We start from the raw sequence: 21,231 nt of genomic DNA on the forward strand, positions 1-21,231 counted from the left end.
ATGTTGTCTATGGTTCTATATCCTGGTCTTATACTGACACACAGGTCAATATTTATGGTCATCTTTAATGCTCCAGTCAATAATTAGTTATATTGATTAGTTAATTAGAATAATCTAAAGCAGGATCCCTGTTAGGAACTCTGTCAATAATCAATCTTGTCAGAGCGCACAATGTGAACAAATCCCTATCTAGGGAGCCATTACTCAAAACTACTACCACATCAATATGCAGAGAGGTGTAAATATCATTATCAGATTCCACAGCTTGAGTAGATTCTTTGTTGGTGATAACATAACAAAATAACAAGAAAAATGCGGGCTCTCCATTTAAGACTGTTTATTTAAAAAATAATTACAGCTTTGTAATACAATTGACAAGTTATATCAAATAAAGTGCAATCACAGAGGGGTTGTTCTGTACTAGTGACTCAATGCCCATTAATTTTCCAGTAATATGAAGACAAATTCTGGCTTCTGAAATGTGAAATGTCATTATATAATTTAATTATGTAAAGTTCTGTTTATGTTTCATTGGCACACACAGCACTCCAAAATGTAATTCCTTGACTATCACATGACCAGTAACACAGGTAGAGAACAACCCAGGTATTAAATTTACAACCACATTTTTGAACCTCACCTTTTCATGTTTAAAAGTATAAGCTGATGTTTCTAGAAAGCTGAACAATTTCAAGTTTAAATCACATAACATTACAAAACATGAAGAATATTTGAAAGAAAGCATGTGTTCAGGATTGTTAAAAATACTACTATAAGTCTAAGCCCTGTGCTCACAAATCAAAAAAGTTTTTTTTTAATCTTTACCCTGAAAAGTCATCACTGGGCTTAATTAACTCAACATTATTAGATGTAAGACTGATTTTAGTGATTGCAGAATGTTTTAGCTTGAGGGAAAAAAAACCCAGACTCAAATCAGAAAAAAAAGCAGCATCTTTTAAACAAAATATACATTTTCTCTCCTCACATGCTGCCATGAATCTGCCCCTTAATCTGATACTGACAGACAATACATTCACCTACTGTCAAGATATCAACATTAAAACCACTGCCTTATTTCACATTTCCAGTATTTTGCTTTTCTTTTACCATTTAATCCCTTTCAGAAGACTAACTCTCAATTCATTCATTACCTGTCAAGATATCAACACACAAGCAGTTTTACAACAAAAAACAAAGAAAATACCCGTTTTGTAGTTGTCTTACATGGTTTGATGTTAAAACAGTTTTAAGTTGTATTAAAAACGAGCCATAAGATTCAGCACTGTCCGATGGCTAAAAAATTGATCCTGAAACAACACTTTATTCATTCTTTGATCTAGAAGGCTGAGGAGGAAAAGGTCCTTTGGAAATAGACTTAATGACATCTGTTCTCCAGGCATAAACGCATTGTACTCTATCACAGAATGCCAATCGAGACCACACCGCCTCTCCAAACACCACCCAGACCCATCTCCTACCCTATTCCCTGTAAAGCCTGCAATTCCATTGGCTAATTCACCTAGACCAAACACCCTGGACACTATGGGTAATCTAGCATGGCCAATCCACCTTAGCTGCACAACTTTGAACTGTGGGAGGAAACTCACGCAGACCCACGAGAATGTGCAAACTCCACACAGTCACCAGAGGGTGGGATTGAACCCAGGTCCCTGCCACTGTGAGACAGCAGTGCTAATCACTGAGCCACCGTGCCACCCTAGGATATATACATGACATCTACAACAACTGTCTTCCCTCAGCATTCTCATCTCACTATAATACAGATAAATTATTTCACCTAAGACCCTGTCTTTGCACATTCAAAACTGTGCTCTAATTATCAACAGATTAGATACTGGTAGAATTTTAAAAACATTTATACAAGGACTATACACTATCAGCATCCCCCAACCCACCCTCTGAGGAAGTTATTTATATTTAGTATTATTTTTAAAATTCTACTCGTTAAGAATTAGAGCTCTGCATGTTGAATAAGTACAATCCATCTTGTTTGAAGCCAATGTGATTTGGGTACATTAGGAAACAGAACAGAGAAAATCAAGGATTATATTGGGGTGGAGCCATCTCTCCTGCTAAGTAGCAATTAAGTGTGTGGGTAATAGTGAGATCATTTCAAGATCAATCCATCGGTTAGTCTAGCTTGCAGTATTATAATAAACTGTAAAACAACATATTAAAAGGTCTCCGACAAGCAAGAGTAGTAAATCTAGAAAAGCATCCAATTTAGAAAGATCCCTGGTATTGAAGAGATGGTTGGAAAATTCTTCAAGAAGTAGTCAAAATATGTAGTAAGTAAACAAAGACATACAAATGGTATTGTAAATTGAAATACCTCCTAGTGCAAAATATATTCAAAAGCTTTATTTTCTGTGGCTTCTCTAACTTTTTCAAAATTTCAGTTAGGAGCATAAGACGTTTGGAGCACCATCAGAGCTACAGACAGGTTTGCTGCTTTATCTGCTTGATGCCATTACTGAAGATGGAAAGTGGCTGACAAATACACTGTTCTGCCGACAAAGTGAAAATTACTTTAAAAATTGAAATTTGGTACAAGGAAACGTGTATCAGTAGACAGCTACCATTTTGGTGTTTGATTGCAAGATTTGATGTCAATGACAAGAATCTGTTTTACACTGGCTCTTGGGTGAGGTCCACTGGTTTACAAATTCACTGGTTACTAACGTAGATGCAATGCTTCTATTGAACTTTGAACAAAGGCAATTTTTAACTGCAGAGTGAATGGAAAACTGTTGTTAACTGCTTATTTCATTGTCTTGTGCTCTCATTGCAGGAAAGTAGGGAAGAGTGAATTTATTAATGTATACCCATAACACATGCCTTGAACTTAAACCTCTCTGCAAATGGATGATGAAAGATCGATTACTTTAACAGACACAATGCTTTACTTCCTATATTGCAATAAATATGGGGTGCTTCAGGAAAATGCTACTTTCTTTACTGATAATCAGTGGGCCTAAATCATATTTGGTTGTCTGTCAATGCCTTTTGGCCAAAGACAATTAACCATTCCTCAATGTAAATGCTACTAAAGCTGCTTATCAGAGGAATATTTTTGCTGTATTCAATAGCCAAATCTCAAGTATCACATTAATTTCTACCAATTTGCTCATGTTTCCAATGCTTGAAACTTAGGAGCCCAGTCAACAGTGTAGTGCATCAAGACCTTTCATTACTTGACTAATTCAAATCACAGGCCAGCGGGGAAAAGATGACATTCCGGATCAACCTAATATGCAATAAGGAACTTTTAGTCATGCAGGCAGCACACAGCCTCCTGAATCAGCATTACACAGTATTGGCATCAGGGTTTGCAGAAATCCTCCAGTTGCTCTGCTCCCTCCCCAAAGTAACAGAGTTTGCATGGGGAAGGATGGAAAGATAAAAATCAGAAAAATGTAAACAATGACAATCAGCATTCCCAATTTAGATTTTTTTCTTCCTTCTGCCTTTTGCACAACCTTTTCCATACCAACCACCAGAGACAGTAGAAGCCACCCCTTCTGGACTGTCCTTGGTTAGTAATTTACGACTATGACTGTCTTCTTCCTCTGGTCTCAGCTGAGTAGCTAGACTGAAAATAGGATCTTTGGACCTTGAAGAAAATCAGGCATTGCAGTAAAAATCATTGAGAAATTAATGGACAAAGATTTGTAATATATTCTCAGCAGCTACAATTCACCAACAAGATTATAAAATCTGTTCCTCAATAATTCAACAAGTAAAGACAGCAGGCAAATGGATTATAATGCTCAAGTCAATGTTAACCTTCCAGTCTGTGTTGTTTAGGTGACCTCAAGCAAGGGAGATTGTTCCCACAAGCAATCAAATTTACCCTTTCTGCTTGAATTCCCTTTCCATAAAAGAGCATGGATGAGGGTTTCAATCAAAAAAAATGTGGCTGATGCAAAAGAGATGAAGCAGATATGACAAAACTCAATCATAGAGATATTGAAAAGAGTCTGCTTCAACCTGAGACAGTGGCTGGGAAGGGTATGGAAATACAAAAAATATTGATAGACCCGAAGGCTGTCAGTGTTCATGTGCAAGATTACCCATGCCATTGGAAGATATCACCAAGGAGCACAATTCAAGGATGACGACATGGAAGCCAAAAATAAAGCCTTGTGAATTCTACTGTGGGGATGGAACCTATTGCTAGTTGAAGTCTACTTACAACTGACTAGGTAGGTGTTGCACCAATTAAGTGTAGTTTCACTGGGCTTGATGGAGTGTAATGGAGTTAAAGGTTTTGGAGGAGAATGGCTTGTTGATTGTCAAAGGGTATAAAGAAATGACTCACTGGAGATGTGGCCAATGCAGATTGGGAAAATAAGACATGGAGTTATAAGGAAGATGGTCATGGATGAGGCTGAAGAATTTTGGGAAAAAAAGTTAGGTTGGAAATGCAAAATTTGTTTCCAAAGGCACATGTATTGTGTGTAGGCTTTCAATTGCTACTAAAGGTAATGATGTTGATTTTGAAAGAATGAAGGTCAATAGGACATGAGAAACGGGATGGATGGATGTATGAGACTGATAGATGCATAAACAGTGAGCTAGGGTACAGGCTAGAAATTAGTATAGGTCATCAGCAACATAATGCACTCAAGAGAACAAGAAGTTAACTCTGCAGAAAGGGAAGACAGGAAATAGCAAAGAAACTAGAGAAAGATAGTGAGGGGAACGTTTGGCTTGAGGAGCGAAATGATAGATGTGGTACAGGCAGTTGAACAGCTGGTCTTAAACTTCTTCATGAGATTCTCACATTTGTAATTTTGAAGCGACAGTGTGCAAATTAATCAGGGACAGCAAGATTTTGTCGTGATTAATGTGACTGCAGCCAATGGAAAGAATCGATGGAAGGAAATTGGGAGTGTTCATGAGTGAACATTATAAGGGTATGAGCAAACACAAAAGGCTTTAAAGGTGAAAGTTATAAAATGGTTGACTGGATGGATAGCGACAGAAAGTTTATGGAAAGTGTTGGACCAAGACTCAGCAGTAAACAGCTTGAATGTATAGCTGTATATTACTTGGATGAAGAATTGATTCCAGGGAAAACAAAACGTAAAGTGGTCAAAAGTGGTTGTAAGTAGTGAGGGAGATGTGGCAGGCATTTGTGAGGGCCTTAGCTGTGACTGAGACAATGAGGAGGAGAGAGACTTTTGTTGAGGGAGTGTTCATAGAAATTGGTTGAAAACTTTAAATGGAGGAAGAGGTAAAAGAAGCATGAGAAGGGACTAGAGAAGTATCAAGATGAAATAAGTAGATGATACCTGTCATAATGTGGAATTTCCAAATGAAGTTCTTTCAATAGCAATCGCATGACATCATCACATTTTGCATGGATTTTCAGTGTAGCAACATCATCCTTTGGTGTCCACTGTTAAAGAAAAGGAAAGCATAACAAATTACAGCTCAAACTGATTTACTGTCTTAAAAATAGAAATATGTCTAAAGGTGTTCAAAGTTATTGGTCTGGATGAAATAGGAAACAGATCATGAAGACAAAAAAATGGTGCTGTTTGATTAAAAAAAAGGATAGAGCAAGGCAAATAATCTTAGAAGGAATATCTGGATATGGGACTGTGAAAACAAGTAGACAATTACCAAGGTAAAACAGATGGTGACATCAAAATACAGCGGACCAGAGTTGGAAGCACAACCTTAGACTTAGGCATAGGATCTCAAAAGATTGTAAAGAAATGAGCACAACTGTGGAAGATTGGGAAGATTTTGAAGTGGACACAGAGATGGAAACCACAGGTTACTGACAGGAGCAAGGGTAACAGGCAAGTAGATGTTTATCTGAACAGGACACAGGTGCTAGAATTTGCATGTGTGGTGTTTATGTGAGGTCGGAGTCAGAGTAAGGACATATGAGAAAGCAGAGAGTGACAAAAGATATTGGTAAGAGATTTGGGATTTGAAATTCATATCAGCATAGCAAGGCAGTAACTTACAGATCATTTAATTTAGGACAAATGGGCATTTCAAGATCGTTAAAATTGGGGAACTCAGACCATACGATTACAGCTGGAACTCAGCATGATGGTTTCAGTCTACCAATATCATAAGAAATCCTGACTCATCCAGGACAGTACCAGACAGTCAGTCCAAAGGCACAATGAAGGGCGAGGTATAGGACCAAATCAAGGATAAAGCTTTGAGCACAGAGATTTGTACACAATTGGTACAACTGTGCATGCCAATTTGGAAATGTTAAAAGCATTTAAATATAATTCACAAAATTAATCTGTGTACAAACAAAACAGGGTGGATTCAAACATAAATACATTATTTTAAGATACTATCCTTAATTTATACATAGGCAGATCAATCACAAAGCTTGCTTCTTCCTCAAAAACCACTGAATTTTATTTCGCCTCAACACAAAAAAAAACTTAAGATATCAGATTCAACATGAATTAAAGTCAAAATTTGAACAGATTCTTAGGCGATATAGTTGCTTTTTTAACTCATTAATAAAATGTGAACAGGTGATATAATTGAATACTGATTGGATTAATTTCACTTGTATGACTCAAGTAGTTAAATTTACAATTTTAGCTATGGAAGTGAGCACTTAACCAGTCTTAAAAACATAAATACATGATCACATAAGACTGTTTTTGAAAAAACGAATTTTGAAATGACAAACTCAACTAATCTAACAGGTACTTAGAGAAACAGAGATAATACTGCTTGATACAAGGAATAGGATACGACACACAAACAGAAAATGTTGAAAATATTCAGGAGTTCTAGTAGCATCTGGAGAGAGAGAGAGAGAGAGAGAGAGAGAGAGAGAACATTTATTTTCTGTGACTGATTTCAGAGCAGAAATGTTAACTCTGCTTCTACTAATATTAGCTGATGCAGACAGACCTCCAGATTATTTCCAACATCCACAGTATTTAGTTTTTATGTTCATATAAGATATAGTACACAATTATTTATCCTGTAACATAAGCATTCTGGATTATAGTACAAAGCCCTCCATGATTGTTAAAAACTGAATTCAAATCTTCAAACTGAGTCAGAAAATTAACAACCTGGTTTTGGTAAACAATAAAATAAATCAAAGCTTGGATTTGCTAACACTCTTTATAGGGATGAAAACCTGTTGTGCTCATCTGGTCTGATAAGTGAGACCAGTCCCACACCAACATAATCAAAATCTACTTGCAGAGAGCTTTAAATCACAAGGATGAATAAACTAGTGCTTACCTGTAGATTTACTATGTACAGCTTTGGCCTTTTATGAGGTACCCTACTCATGCACCAAAGACATGCATACTTTTTAAGAACCTGTAATAAGGAAAGTGTAGATTTCAGAACAGAAAAACCGCGTGATAAACCTTGCTCACATTTTAATTCAGATTTCAGGCTTAATAATTCAGACTGGAGGACATATAACAGAAGTGTGAAAATATTTATGTAAACAAAGAAGAAATTTTAAACAATAATGAGTCAGCATTTTGACAGGCAGCATGCCTTATATGCCAGACACCAATATGGCTATTCTCCTCAATTACATATCATTGAAACAAAACACCAAAGGGTACTACACTTGATTTCTGCTATTTTCCTCACTTAGAGGCTTGTGTATGCTGAAAGTTGGTGTCCACAGAGCGCTACAAGGTTAGGCAGTGTTGAAGGATGAGACATGGTACAGTATATGGCACTATTCTCAGATTCTTGTTTAGCATATTGTTGAAGCATAATAGAAAGTTTCAAGCTGCAACCAGCCTAATGTGGAAATGGCAAGTGCCAAAAATAAAGGCACACATGCAATCCTTAACAGTGACATCCATCTCCATTGCAATTCCATCCCTCAAGTAAAGAAATCAAAATTGTACGCAATATTCCAGATGCCATCTCACGAATGCCTTTTACAGTTTCAGCAACACTTTCCTACTTTTATTCTCTATTCCTTTAGCAATAAATGCCAACTTTCATTTGCCTTATTAGCTGCAAACCAATTTTCTGCAATCCACATGCACAAGGACAACCAGATCCCTCTGCATCAAAGCACTCCAAAATTTTTCTCCATTTAGATAATAAATTGCCTTGTATTCCTCTGACCAAAATGGATAACCTCACACTTATCAATATTAGGCTTTATATGCCAAATTTTGGCCAATTTATCTAACTTGTCCATATCCATTTGTAAATTTATTTATTAATTACATCTTACTTTCATACCTATTTTAGGTATTAAATTTGCCATCTGCAAATTTGGCTCCAGTACTTTCTGTCGCCACAGCCAAGTCTGTTAACGTAGATTGCAAACAGCTGGGAGCCAAGGACCAAACCCCGTGGCACGCCACTACTTGCATCTTGCCGACCAGAAAAAGACCCATTTGTCCTGACTCTCTGCTTTCTAACCATTAGCCAATCCTCTGTTCAAACTGATAAAGTACCCTTAAGCCAATATGATCTTACCACGTGGATTCACCTTTTATGTGGCACTGTACAAATGTCTTCAGGAAGTCCAGATACATCACATCTACAGGATCCCCATTTTCCAAATTTCTTCTTACATCTTTGAAGAACTCTAGCAAATTAGTCAAGCATGCTTTACCTTTTATAAAACCATGCTGTCTGTGATAAATAGCATTTGACTTGCCAAACGTCCTCTTATAACATCCTTAATAATGGATTCCAGCAATTTCCCATTTAAAATAACTGATCTGTAGTTTCCTACTTTCTGCCTCCCTCCCTTTTTGAATAAGGATGTTTATATTGGCATATTTCCCATCCATTGGAACCGTCCCCACACTCATGGAATTTTGGACTATTACAACCAATGGAGTTTGTGGTAGGTGATGGACCAATTATATTATCACTGTACTGTTAATCCAGAGATCCAGGTAATGTTCTGGAAATCCGGGTTCAAATTCTGCCAAGCAGACGGTGGAATTAGAATACAATTTTTTTAAACTCTGGAATTAAGAGTCTAATGACAACGATTGATTGCCAGAAAAACCCAATAATTTTTACTTACATGGAGATTACTATGGATTCAATAGTCCTTCATTGATAGTTTTATTTATCTTCTCTAGTCTACACAGAAGTTGCTAGAAATTCTTATTTACACAAAAATGTACAATGAGGTGTGGCATGACTATTTCAAATACAACCAAAGCCCATTCATTATCTGAAGTGACAAAAGAAGTTTCTGAGAAACATTGTTTAACCTTTAAACTGGATCCAAGACAAATGATGACATCAGCTTTCTTGGCTGCTTCAGCTGCTCCTTTCCAGTTCAGTGGCTGCTCCAGTGTTCCCTTTTCCCCAAAGTGCACAATTGTGTCTCGCAGCTCACTATTACATTTGTGGCACTTTCTTCCAGTATTGTGTTTGTGCAGTGATGTGCGTTCCGTGACATCGAAAAGACGAATGTATTCTCGGTTAGGAGAGCAATATGTGCATACCTGCAAAAATCACATCACCATAATCAAGTAAAATATTGACAGTAATTAACTAATGTCTGTAACTATATCTGGGAGTATAAAAACTAAATATAAAAAGCTGACAAAGTACATAGAAGGTTATTGTATAGGGCAGGAGGTCATGGTACAGGAGTAGCACAGCAGCAGAGATAGAATTGGCTGGCTAATGAATGCATAAATGGATCACAGTTTCAGATTGGCAGGTCTGACAAGTGGGGTCCCACAGAGGTCTGTGCTGGGCCCTCAACATTTTCCAATTTTATATTAATAATGTAGCTGAGGGTATTGAATGCATGGTGTCTATATTTTAAAATTGTACAAAGATAGTTAAGTACATTTGCTGTGAAGGTGACACAAAAAGGATACAGATTAATGCAGATAAAGTGAATGGGCACAAATCTGGCAGATAGGAGTGTAATGTGGGAAAATGTGAAGTTCACTTTGGCAGGAAGAATCAAAAAGCAGAGTATTACTTAAATGGAGAATGATCACTAAATTCTGAGATGTAGAGGGATCTAGATGTCCTAGTGCACAAGTTAAAAAGGATTAGTATGCAGCTAGGTGTAGCATGTAATCAGGCAGGCTAATGGGACGGTCGCCTTTATGATGAGAGGACTGGAACATAAAACTAAGGATGTCATGCTTCACTTACACAAAGCGTTGATGAGACCACATCACGAAGACTGCGCACAGTTTTGTTCTCCAAATTTAGGGAAGGATGTAAATGCATTGAAGATGATTTGGAGTGGTTGACTGGATTGTTACCTGGAAAAGGAGTTGTCTTATGAGGAAAGATTCAATAGGCTGGGTTTGTTTTCACTAGAGTTTAAAAGATTCTGAATGGTCTTCACAAGGTGGATGTGAACCGTAATGTTTAATCTTAAGGAAGAAGAAGTGGGACACTGTTTTCAAAGTATTAGTTGTCCTTTTAGGATAGAGATGAGGGGAATATTTATGCCCCTGGAGAAATGCATGACTTCTAATTTCTGCCCCAGGAGGGAGTGCTTGTTGGGGGTGGGGGAAGAGTCATTGAATATTCTTAACTTGAAAGTAGATAAGATTCTTCTTAGGCAAGTGAATCAAACATTATTGGGAATAGATGTGAATATGGGATACTGGAACACTAACAGCTGAATGGCAGAGCACTCTTGAAAGGCTGAATGGCCTACTTTTGCACTAATTTAATGTTCGTCTGTAAACCATTTTAACTTTACAGGCCACAGTTCTTAAAACAATCTGGCCACTAATTTATAAAATGACAGACAGTTGGGAGAAAACCTTAGTGTGCCAGTGATGCCAAGGAGGAGGTCAAGCCCTTGTGAGGAGTGTGAGCCCAGCACAGCTAGGTGCTTATGGACTGTGGAGTTAGGCTGTTTATGTGTTTCTTTGCTTTTATATTTTTAGTAAGAAGGACTATAATGCTTAACTTTTAACTTTGTTTTCCTTATTTTACTGCTTTGTGTCTAAGATTCGGTACCTATGTACCCTTGTATCTAAGATAGTGCCAACTTGTAAACTTTTCATTGTACTCATGTGAGTACATGTGACAATAAACCCAATTCAATTCAATGGTCCAAGTCGTGGCTTGGTTACAATTCATTAGCCTTCACCACATATAATTCCATCATTTCATTTTTTTTTTGAACCATGATGATTATCGATAGCCCTCTCTGGAGAAAATGTTGGCAAATAAAAAGACTACTGCAGTTGTAATATCTCTCTTGATATTAATTTTATACTTTAACTTTTTATTTTCATAAATCAAAGAACAGTGCACTATTAACATGCAGAACCTCCGGAAAGTACCATTCAGCCCAACAGATTAAACAGTTAATATTCTTCTATTTCTTTTCCACTTTGAATTAATTTGTGTTTGCTATGTGGAAAACTCGATGTTAGAAACTGTCGGTAGTTGAGTCAATTGTGTAACTCAGATTATGAATCTTTTCTTGCATTGTTCTTTGAGTTACGCCCAGGACATTTTTGCCTGTAATTTCCTCTTCAAAGAAAAAGAGCAAACAAAATAAGGAAGGCAGAATATTTCAAACTTATGCACTGTAGTGTTTTAATTGTGCCTCAAAGGCAAAATAATTTATTTCACTAAGTAGCTGAGCTATATAGATCAGAAAGGTCCTTAGTTAAATCCAGTTTGCACAATTACATGATCTCAATCACATCAATTATAGCACAGCAACTGGCTTCAGGTCTTGGGTTACAAATGCGAAGATCTGCCCCAGTATCCATTTGGAAACTATATTGGTAGTATATACAGATGAACATTGGGCAAGGATATGTTTTGGGGAAAAATATAATTCTATTAAATTTTCCCTTTCTTCCCATTTTGATTTCTTACTGCAGGGTCATCACTGAATTGCAGGCCATCTTGCAGTGCCTCACCAAGTGGTTATTATTCATGTATGAATCAGAAAAGTACGGAGGTACTGCATTCAGGAGAAAGAAAATTTTGATTGAAAAAGAAATTCCAAAGATATTGTTGTGAGGTTTCTTTTTGTTTTAAAAAAAACTTACAATGGGAAACATTTTAAATGATGCCAAAAAGAGAAACAGAAACACAATTTGTTTGTGACGTTACCAAATATCTTTAAGTGGCTAAAGACAATCAAATTGTCAAAAACAGGTTCACATGATAAATTATAGGTGCATCCTGACATCCCAATAGTGAGATGAATATAGGTGCAACATACTCAAGCTGCCAGCTCCTGTATTATCTTACCTCTATATACATATTTCCATGTAGTTCAGAAAGTGCCTTCCTGGGTAAACTGCTACGTAAATGTAATCCATCACAATTCTGAGACACTACATGGTGCACCTTGAGGGAGAAACACAAGAAGGGTATTTCTTAAGCTGGGATTTTGAATTTTCAACATTCTGATATGGTTATGAAAAGCCTTGTGAAAGGCACAAAGTCAAATGCTAATCTGAATTCTTCACATTTTAATAAAAATGAAATTGTAAAAGGCAGGATGTAACCAATTGCTTTACAGTGAATGGTGACCCAAGAAGACATTTCCTCTCCCCTCAGGATTTCCTCAAGATAGAAATAGTATGGATGAACCATTCCCTTATAAAGATCTCTTGTTTCAGAATATGTATCAGTTAGATTTGAGCTTGTCAAGAGAGGGAACAATGATTCAGTAAACTATAAGTACTGCAAATATAAAATAGCAATCATCTAACTGAGAAAAATGGAAAATTTAGATTTTAATTACTCCTTTAAAAAGTTTTGACATTATGGATTTTATCCTATGAGGAAGTGAATACTACACTACGTAGTCAATTAATTTTAATGATGCAGTTAAACTACAATTATAATTAACTGTTCTATACTGAATTAAAAGGAGCCATATTGAAAGAAAGAGACTGTAGATCATAGCAATATAGACACAATGTGAATTAACTGTGATCATGAACTCAATTGCTATAATACAAAACAGGGATTAAAGGGGCAATCATACAGCCGTCCACAGTTGTATCTTTATATAAAGGCATTGTTTTACATGGCTCCACTGGTGCTTTATAATTAGTGGCTTACTTGCAAAAGAAAGGGGAAGAAAAACCCTAAACTATAACATACACTGTTGAAATTCAGTACGTTGAAATTTAGGGATTTAACAATTCTCTATTGAATCCATGAAACCAATGGTTTACCAGTTTAACATTTGCAGTTTTCGATAGCTACTGTGAAGTCTTCACCTACATTTGGCACTAATTATTGGCCAGAATGGTGTGTGTTTTATTTTAAATTTCCTAATTCCTATTTCAATGTTAATCTCAGCTGGTTAACACGGTTGTCTCATGTTTTGATATTTTCAGCACAGAAATTTTGGTCTACTTGATTTCTGTTCAGCTATATTTGAGGAAGTTTCTTTATTCTGTTCTAGTTCTACATATGCCAGCAAGGAAAGTTTTACAGTGGGCTCAAGGGAATTTTAATTGCATGATTTGAATTTCATCCAGAGTTGTCCCTGAACACAGAAATGATTAGGATTTTCCATTGCGAGAGAATTAAAACTTGCTGACATTTGTTCAGCATAGGTCAATCTTTTATCGAGAATTTAATTTCATAAAAAACTTTTTTCATGGCGCCTGCAAGGATTCATGATTATTAAAATAATATGCAAATATGTACAATCAGGGTACCCACATGATTTCCTCTATGACAGCACAGATACATAAGACAGGGAAAATCAGGGAGCACAAATGATTTACATAGGCACAATGCATTCTGCATTTCCAATAAACTGCATTTAATACAAATCCATCTGTACAAGCCAATTTTGTAGATTTGATTTAGGATAAAAAAGTGCAAATGGCTCATTCCAAACCTCTGGTCTGACCTATGTTTGCAGGTCTAGATCAATGAGTAAAAAGTGTGCATTTCATTGAATTAACCGGGCTTGTAGAACTGATTGAAGAACATGGAGGCTACATGTCAATTCTTGACTCAGTTTGAACACTTGTCTTGCATTAAGGAAAAGATAAATTGGCTGAGAAGGATAGCAAAAAGAATAGTTGATTCATATGACCAAGTTCTTTGATAAAGGTAGGTATAGGTTGTGCAAATGGATTATCACAAAAGTTTGAAGAATGTACCATATATAACAAACGTTGCAGAAAAATAATGGGGTAGGTGGCTGAAGGGATAGAAAATGGCATGGGATCAGAAAACAGAGTCGTGGCATATGGTTATTTTTCAAATTGCCAGGAAGTATGCAGTGGTGCTGCCTCAAGGTCAGCATTGGAATCAATGTTCTTTTGGAATGACCTGAACTTGGAAATGCTGTACTGAACAAAATCTGAACGTTTCAGAGAAGACACAAAGCAAGGAAAAGGACTAATAATTGATGAATGATTGCAAATGAATTCAGGAAGACATACTGGTGAAATGGACAGATGGCAAACAAAATTTAACAAAGTTTTAAGAAGTCTGGAGTAATTTATTTTGTTGGGAAGAAGAATGAGGGGAGGCACTTGGAATGTTAACATAATGATTGCTACTGAACTAGAAATTTGGAGGCCTGGATTAATGAATTCAAAACCAGTGAGTTAACAAAAGGTTGAAATAAAAAGTTAGATCAGTAATGCTGCCACACTGCTGAAAAGCCCTAAACTAAAACAAAGAACGTCAGATGTGGAGATCCAAAACCAAAACATAAATTGCTGGAGAAACTCAGTAGGTGTGGCAGCATCTTTAGAGAGCAAACAGAGTTAACATTTCAAGTCTGGCAAATCTTCATCAGAACTTCCAGATGCTGCCAGTGTGAGTCTCTCCAGTAATTTCTGTTTTTGTTGCTGAAAAGTCCACCTGGTTTACTGGTCTCCTTTAGCAAAGGAGATTTAGCATCCTTACTTGTGCCTTCAGATAGGAATGTAGTTGACTTTTAATTGCTCCTGGAATGGGTTAGCAAACCACTCAGTTGTCAAAAAAGGTAGATCATCATGCTCTCATTGTCAATTAGTATTAGAAATAAATGCTAACTTTGCTAGTGGTGCCCACATCCTATGAATAAATAGAAGCAGCAAGCTAAACTAAATAGTGCAATTTTAAAGGGGGCGCAAGAGCAGAGAAACCTGCAAATCTGCAGTAATCAAATAGAGTTATTGGCCAATTCTGTGCACCACACTTTACTTGAAAGGGATCAGAGGAGATTTACCAGAATAGTATCAAAAATGAAAGATTTCAATTCCCTAGGAAAAGCTAAACCTGAAAATGTAAAAAAAAGGGAGATTTGATATTGATACTCAAAAGGATTTACATTTAGTGAATAGGGAGAAACTACTTTCTATATCAAAGTATTGGTAACTAACACACACAGCATATTTGCCAGTTACTGGACCTCTATGTAAAAACACTTTCTTTTCACGCAAGTTATTGTGATGTAGAGTGCACTTTTGAAGATGTGGATTCAATAATAAATTTCAATCAGGAACTGGATAAAATTACTAGGCCTTGAGGAAAGCAGGGGGTTGGGGGTGGGACTAATTGGATAATGCTTTCAAATTGACAGAAAAAAACATTTAGGATCAGATGGCTTCCTTCTGTGTGGTTTCATTCCAATCATCCTATGTTGAACTTCCCTGACCTGAAATGCATTTAATAGTCACCATCATTTCTTCAGTTTATTTTGCTGTGGTTTGCAGGAGAGCTTATTGTTCACATTGTTTTATTTTGTGGATTTAAAGAAAAACAAAGAATTGCGGATGCTGGAGACATAAAACCAAACAGAAATTTCTGGTAAAACTCAGTAGGTCTGGTAGCATCTGGCACTTCTGATGAAGAATCACCAGATTTGAAAGTTAACTCTGCTTTCTCCCCACAGATGCTGCCAGACCTGTTGAGTTTCAACAGCAATTTGTTTTTATTTTCCCCAACCATGTATGAAGTGAGAATCAGTCATTGTAATACAATAAAAGAGAAAAAAAATTCTAGTTCTTACCAGTTTTTCTTTATAAAGTTGAGTGATGCACATATGAGTCAGGGTGGGCTCTGCCTCACTGAGATCTGCTGTGCTTTACCACAAATAAACAACATATACTTCAGCAGACTAAATAATAGAGTTACACATTCAGCCTGTTGTGTCTGTGCTGGCTCTCTGTAGGGCAATCACCTCGTGCCATTCCCTGCCTTTAGCCCACAGCCCTACATTTTTGTTTTCCTCTTCAGATAATAAACCAACTCCCTTCAGAAAACTTAACTGATCCTGCCTCCACCACATTCTGAGGACTACTCTATATCCTGATCATCTGCTGAGTGCAAAATATTTTAACTCGCATCACCAAGGCTTCTAACTGCGTCATCTGGTTTGCAATCATTCCATCAGTGGGATTTGGTTTTTCCCATCTACTCTGGCCAAATCCTTTAGGATTTTGAATACTTCTACCGAAACTCCTCTCAACCTTTTTTCTTCCAAAGTGAACAAGTAACTTCTCCAATCTACGAGGAGAAAGTAAGGTCTGCAGATGCTGGAGATCAAAGTTGAAACTTTATTGCTGGAACAGCACAGCAGGTCAGGCAGCATCCAGGGAACAGGAGATTCGACGTTTCGGGCACAGGCCCTTCTTCAGGATTTCCTGAAGAAGGGCCTGTGCCCGAAACGTCGAATCTCCTGTTCCCTGGATGCTGCCTGACCTGCTGTGCTGTTCCAGCAATAAAGTTTCAACTTCTCCAATCTATTTGTGCAACTGAAGTTCCTTACACCTGGAAGCTTTCTCGCAAATCTTTTATGTACCCACTAAGGCCTTCAACATATTTCCTTCAGTGCAGTTCCCAGCATTGAACATAATACTCCAGTTGAGGCCAAAATAGTGTTTCATATAGGTTAGCACATCATCCCTGATTTTGCATTTTATGTCTCAAAGTCGAGGATGCTCTATTAACCAATCCCTTACATATATCCAGGTCTCCCTGCTCCTGCAACTCCTTTAGAACAGTACTTTTTCATTTTTTAAAAATATTTTTCCCTCCAAAATGAATCACTTCACTCTTCTCTACATTAAAACTTAAAGCCACTTGCTTACCTATTCTATCTACATCCTTTTGAGTTCTACTCGATCCTTCTTATGGTTTGCAATACTTCCAAATGTCATTTCATCTGTAAATTTGAAATCAACAAAAATACGACAAGATACAATAACATACTCTTGCCCCTTCAAAAAGTAAATGTATGAAGTAGATGACTGGCTGGAAACTTGAAACATTCAGTATCACCTATGGGTAAATAACATTGGCAAATAACCTGTAACTATTGCTGATCAGACAATATGTTAATACATACTGGTACTTATGCATTGTAGCTCAAATGTTTTATTTTGCAACAATCAAAAAATTATTTTTATTTGAAACACATGCAGGGATGTTTTACAATGTGGCTCTGAGCACCTAGACTGACCTTGTTTCAATGAAATCATCTCTTAATTTTCCAACTTTCCACCTGTGGGGAGTGGGAAAACGACATTGCTCTTTGCCAACTTCAATTGCTGCCTGGTCATGCTACAAATGGCTTAATTGGGGCCCATGTTAATACTCTATTTTTGGTTTAATCTCACATAGGCAGTGAAAGAACATTATTATTTTAAAAGTATAATAGGTCTTGGCAGGAGGGCTGGCAGCAGTTATGGTAAATTACTGCAAACTCAACTACACCACTGCCAACAACAATTGTGTCAGACTGAAACTGCAGAGATCGGAGTAAATCAAAAAGCCTGGGTATAGTCTTACTTCGAATAGTCTGAATATTTCCTTTGTTAAATTTGCCACCATAAATAAGGCACAGGTTTGCTTTTTGATCATTTAAATTATACTTATGGCAAGATCTAAAATTGTGGAACTCTCTACAGCATTCATTTCACCAGTTAGTGCAGTTATGCATTCTAACCATTGAGAAAGATATCTGACATTTTTAGTCCAAAAATAACAGCTATATCATTTGGTGTTGTAGCTCATATAAAGATTTTCCTTACCTCACTTCCCTACCACTCTGCAATAATGTCCACACCCCTTTGGGGCCTCTGTAATCTGGGATAGATGCAGCCTGCATTAAGTAGAAACAAAGTAACATCTTATTATTTCAACAAAGTAAAAGTAAAAAGGTCTGTTTGTCAAAAAAAAAATGCATTTATATAGCACATTTAACATACTAAACTGTCTCAATGCAGTTCTCAGGATTTGTCACTGAGCCACATTAGAAGATATCAGGACGAGTGGTCAAAAGCTCGACTGAAAAGGTAGGCAGTAAGGAATATCTTGCATGAAATGAAGGAAAGAAACAAAGATGCAGAGAAATTTATGGTTAGAATTAATATAGTTAATCCACCAGCTTAATGTCTAACATTTCTACAGTAACATTACTGATAATAAGCAATCCCAGTGATACTTATACTACTTGTAAAAAATACAGGATGAAAGGAACTGGGAAACAAACATGCATCGAATGTAATGTTTATCAGATTTACTGTTTGTTCTAAGTCATTGAATTGGATGATTTAGAATAACGTTTTCATTTTTAAATGCAATTGACGTAAAGTGATAAAATTTCATCCTTGAGCATCAATTGAAACGCAAGAGTTACAACTTGTGTTTACGTTGTTTCACTTGATGAGTGTTTCAAAATCTCCACTCTGACAAACGTCAAGGATTGTAACTGAAATAAATGGATACATGATCAGACCTGTCCACAAAAGCCTTCTGTTATCCAACACACTCTTGAAAATGCCTCATAACTATGCACGACATAGACAAATAAATCATATAGGGATGTGCTAAGAGGTACTTTCTATTGAAACCAAGATATATTTATTATCTCTAGATTTTCAAAGTAAGGGCTGTGTCCTAATTCATTAGTTGATACATAGAGATATTCATACTGAGCCTGTCTTGAATTTTAGCAAATAATGCTGGCAGCTTGAGTGCCTTGAATTACGGTGCTTTCATGTCTTGGCCTCGATTTGAGGAGAGTTCTTTTCTCCCTGATAAAACGAGACATAAATAATTTGGCAACTTTGGAAGTTAGTAAATATTATACAAACTATGAAAAGTTGCTACTTCTTCAGTCATGCAGCCTGAGGAATGATTTGTTTTTAAAGTTATGAAAAGACTGATTAGACTACATGTAGAGATGATAATAAATCCAAGACGGTCACCAATAAAATCAAACAAAGAATGCAGGATATGATTTCAAAACAAATTACTAAAATATGAAACTTGTTATCACTGAGTGAGGTTGAAATAATTGGCACCGACGCATTTAAAGGGAAGCTACCTAATTAAGAAAGAAAAGAATAGAAGGATGCCTTTAATGGGGTGAGATGAAATAAAGTGGAAAAATACTTCTATGAAGTAAATGCTTGCTGGCCACAAAGATCATTTGTGTTCTGCTTGTTTATTACAATCAACAGTTCTATTTCTGCATTCAACGTATTTTGTACAGTGCTTCTGAATGATATCCAAAAAGCTAAAATTGTTCCACAGCACTGACTATTTCCATTCAAAGCAATGGAATCAAGGATTCATATCATTCTCACCCTACTTGGGAAAAGATGGTTTATTACAGCTTCTCATGCAAACTCTGTCTGTGGGACCACACTTTTGAACTACTGCAATGAAAATCACGTTAGCCTTTAAAATTTGACAAACCGAAGAATGCTACACCTATAAACTGTTTCATAGCAGCTTGAATGCAGAAGACTAAGCAGAATTAGTTTGAAATTCTTGTGATCTGCTAATCACGGCTCTCATTTTTCTGGCTTGTTTATAGGATTGCCTTACCGTGCTGATTCCTGCACCAGAATAGATTACTGGGTATTGTGCTTCTTGTATAGCTGCTGCCAGCAGGTTAACTTTTCTCCTTAGTTCTTCAGGCTCATCAATAACCTAACAAAAATAAATAGCAGAGATGTCACAGCCTAAATGCTTTAAATCCATCCACCATACAATAACACTTTAAAGAATTGTATTCTACAAATTATTTAAAAAGAATAAAGATACCTCGCATTTATAAAATGCTTTTCATATCTAAAAACATCTCAAATTGTTTAAAAGCAATTAAAATACAGCACGATGGGTAGCATGCTGGAAATCGAGGTCTGATTTTCCTGAAGTATTCAGAAAAGTTAAAGATTTGATAAAAGTACGCAAAATTCCCAAAAGTACTGGCCTTTTAGACCCAGATAGAAAGCACGCACCAAGTTTCTGCATTTAGCAAGAATTATTTATTACAAGTTAATAAATTAAAGCTATAGGTAAATAATTGTGAACCATCAACACATAATTCTACAGTTTATAACTTCCCTTACAAACAAATACAGATAGACAAGAAAAATGGATGTTATGGGCAAAGACTGGGAAGGTAGTTCAATGGCCCCTGACCATGGGTTTGCTGTTTCCTGATCTTCTTCCTTCTGGTACTTTCAGGAGGCACTTGCTTGCAGGAGGCACAAGGTGACCAATTCACACTTATAACATCTCAAATTTATTGGTTAAAGGAACAGCTTACAGAACCATATTGTCTCTCCGCAGATTGAGTGGGCGCTTTGCAGAACACAACGTTCCGTCTGTAAAAACGACCCAGAGCTTCCAGTTGCCTGCCACTTCAACACCTCACTGTGTTCGCACACTGACATTTCTATCTCAGACGTGCTGCAGTGCTTCAATGAGGTTCAGTGCAAGCTGGAAGAACGGCATTCTGTTTGGGGACCCTGTAGCCTTCAGGACTCAATAACAGTTCAATAATTTTCGAAGCTGAATACCCCTTTGCATGTCCTTTACCCACTCCCATACCCAGTCACAGCATGAGCTGTTTCAAGCACAACCAACCCATTTTCACTTATTCATTGTCCTCATTATCAGCTTTTCTCCTTCCCTGGTTTACTATCAGCCATCCCTTTGTTTTCTTTCTTTTTGGGCTCCATCTCCACCTATCCACTCACTCCATTCCCTATCATCAGCATAACAACCACCTTTTTCTAGCTATTCCCTTATGGTGAAGGGTGATTCAACTCAAAACGTTATCTCAGCTTTCCCTCCATAGATGCTGCCAGATTTGCTATGTTTCGCCAGCAATTTGTTTTGTGTTAGACATCTTTGCACTCTTGACTAATACATATTCTTCAGTCAAGATCATTTGGTCACTGTCACAAATTGACTGCTGCGTTTCTTACATTCCAACAGTGACCACTTTTCAAAAGACGTTGTGAAAGGCAAGGAAATGCA

The 21,231-nt window shown here is 36.8% G+C and overlaps 1 protein-coding gene across 1 annotated transcript in view; it reads right to left on the reverse strand.

Annotated features, from left to right (window-relative positions):
* Positions 1–322: 322 nt before the first annotated feature.
* The window catches only part of sirt7 (sirtuin 7), a 40,744-nt gene continuing 19,835 nt past the window's right edge, over positions 323–21,231 (reverse strand). Inside the window, exons 3-10 of the mRNA XM_043714849.2 lie at positions 19,789–19,893; positions 17,985–18,055; positions 15,962–16,034; positions 12,235–12,333; positions 9,246–9,482; positions 7,273–7,353; positions 5,319–5,425; positions 323–3,634 (exon numbers count right to left, since the gene is read on the reverse strand). Coding sequence (XP_043570784.1) covers positions 3,466–3,634; positions 5,319–5,425; positions 7,273–7,353; positions 9,246–9,482; positions 12,235–12,333; positions 15,962–16,034; positions 17,985–18,055; positions 19,789–19,893 — 942 coding nt within the window. The 3' untranslated portion in view covers positions 323–3,465. The remainder of the gene's footprint in view (positions 3,635–5,318; positions 5,426–7,272; positions 7,354–9,245; positions 9,483–12,234; positions 12,334–15,961; positions 16,035–17,984; positions 18,056–19,788; positions 19,894–21,231) is intronic.

Source organism: Chiloscyllium plagiosum, unplaced genomic scaffold (genome assembly GCF_037043375.1).
Source record: "Chiloscyllium plagiosum isolate Xiang-an unplaced genomic scaffold, Cpla_swu_hap1 HiC_scaffold_25, whole genome shotgun sequence".
Taxonomy (NCBI): domain Eukaryota; kingdom Metazoa; phylum Chordata; class Chondrichthyes; order Orectolobiformes; family Hemiscylliidae; genus Chiloscyllium; species Chiloscyllium plagiosum.